This window comes from Amphimedon queenslandica, unplaced genomic scaffold (assembly GCF_000090795.2).
Source record: "Amphimedon queenslandica unplaced genomic scaffold, v1.1 AMPQUscaffold_13254, whole genome shotgun sequence".
Lineage (NCBI taxonomy): Eukaryota > Metazoa > Porifera > Demospongiae > Haplosclerida > Niphatidae > Amphimedon > Amphimedon queenslandica.
Genome location: NW_003546510.1, coordinates 56,082 through 57,330, shown reverse-complemented (window position 1 = coordinate 57,330; position 1,249 = coordinate 56,082). Strand labels below are relative to the sequence as shown.

The window sequence follows — 1,249 nt, the reverse complement described above, 5'->3', positions numbered from 1 at the left end:
AGGGAGGGAGGGAGGGAGAGGGAGGGAGGGAGAGGGAGGGAGGGAGGGAAGGAGAGAGGGAGAGAGGGAGGGAGGGAGGGAGACAGGGAGGGAGAGAGACAGAGAGGAAAATAAAGAATATAAATTACAAAGATTTAAATATTGAGTATTTGCTTTGTTCTTACGTCCAGAATGCCAGAAACCCCTCCAGTGTGACCCACCCCTTGTTGTTAGTATCTACAGTGTGACTTATCAGATCATCCCACATGAACTCAGGGCATATACTAAACAGATCCTAACAAGATATAGCAGCATTAAAATATCAATAATAGTAATATCAATAGTAATATCAATATCAGTGTTAGTATCAGTGTTAATATCAAATGTGCATCAAAATCAATAATCTCTTACCTCTTGTTCAGTAGGAGAGAGTGCTTGATCACCATCCTAATGTATGTAATATACAGTATATTAATCTAATTTAGTACATGTACATACATGTATACATGTACATGTACACTGTATATGTTGTCTATACCTTATCATATCTGTTGAAGAGGTCAGTGAGGAATCTAGTTCCAGACTCACTTAGTTCAACTGTGCTCTCTGGAAGAGGATTAAACCTACCAATACATTAATGAGAATAATTATACATGTACTGGCCAAAACTTTACTACCATAATAATAATTCACATGATAATTTAGTACATGTGCATGATTGTCTAACTTACTAAACCTACACACAGTTATTGATAGTGATTATTAAATAGTAGTTATTAATTCTGGTAGTTATTAAATCTAGTTCTAGTGGTTATAAATTCTAATGCTCTACTACGGTGTAGTTAATAATTCAAGTAGTTATTAATTCCACTAGTTAGTTATTAATTCTAGTTATTACTTCTAGTGGTTATTAACTCACATTGGTGTCAGGTAGTCATCTCTCAGTGTTAGTTCGTTGTTGTATCCAAATCTTCTAACAACCTTCCATGTTGTCTCGTGACGTCCTCTCAAAATAAAGAGCTTATTGAGGAACAGGAAACCTGAGAAAGAGAGAGAGGGAGAGAGAGAAATGGAGGAAAACAATAACTTTAATACATGTACATGTGATCTCAATGCTTAACTAATAAAATGTTCAAAATTAATGTTCTACCTTTCCCTACCTCCCTCCCTACCTACCTACATGTTACCTCCCTTACACTCTCCCCCCTCTCTCTCTTAATTTCCCTTTCTCTTTCTCTCCCCCTCTCTCTCTCCATTACCTTCTAATGTC

At 36.7% G+C, this 1,249-nt stretch overlaps 1 protein-coding gene across 1 annotated transcript in view; it reads right to left on the bottom strand.

Annotated features, from left to right (window-relative positions):
* The window catches only part of LOC100638053 (mitochondrial Rho GTPase 1-A-like), a 5,716-nt gene extending 4,473 nt beyond the window's left edge, over positions 1-1,243 (bottom strand). Inside the window, exons 1-5 of the mRNA XM_003388381.2 lie at positions 1,239-1,243; positions 899-1,019; positions 518-602; positions 391-426; positions 165-274 (exon numbers count right to left, since the gene is read on the bottom strand). Coding sequence (XP_003388429.2) covers positions 165-274; positions 391-426; positions 518-602; positions 899-900 — 233 coding nt within the window. The 5' untranslated portion in view covers positions 901-1,019; positions 1,239-1,243. The remainder of the gene's footprint in view (positions 1-164; positions 275-390; positions 427-517; positions 603-898; positions 1,020-1,238) is intronic.
* Positions 1,244-1,249: the final 6 nt, after the last annotated feature.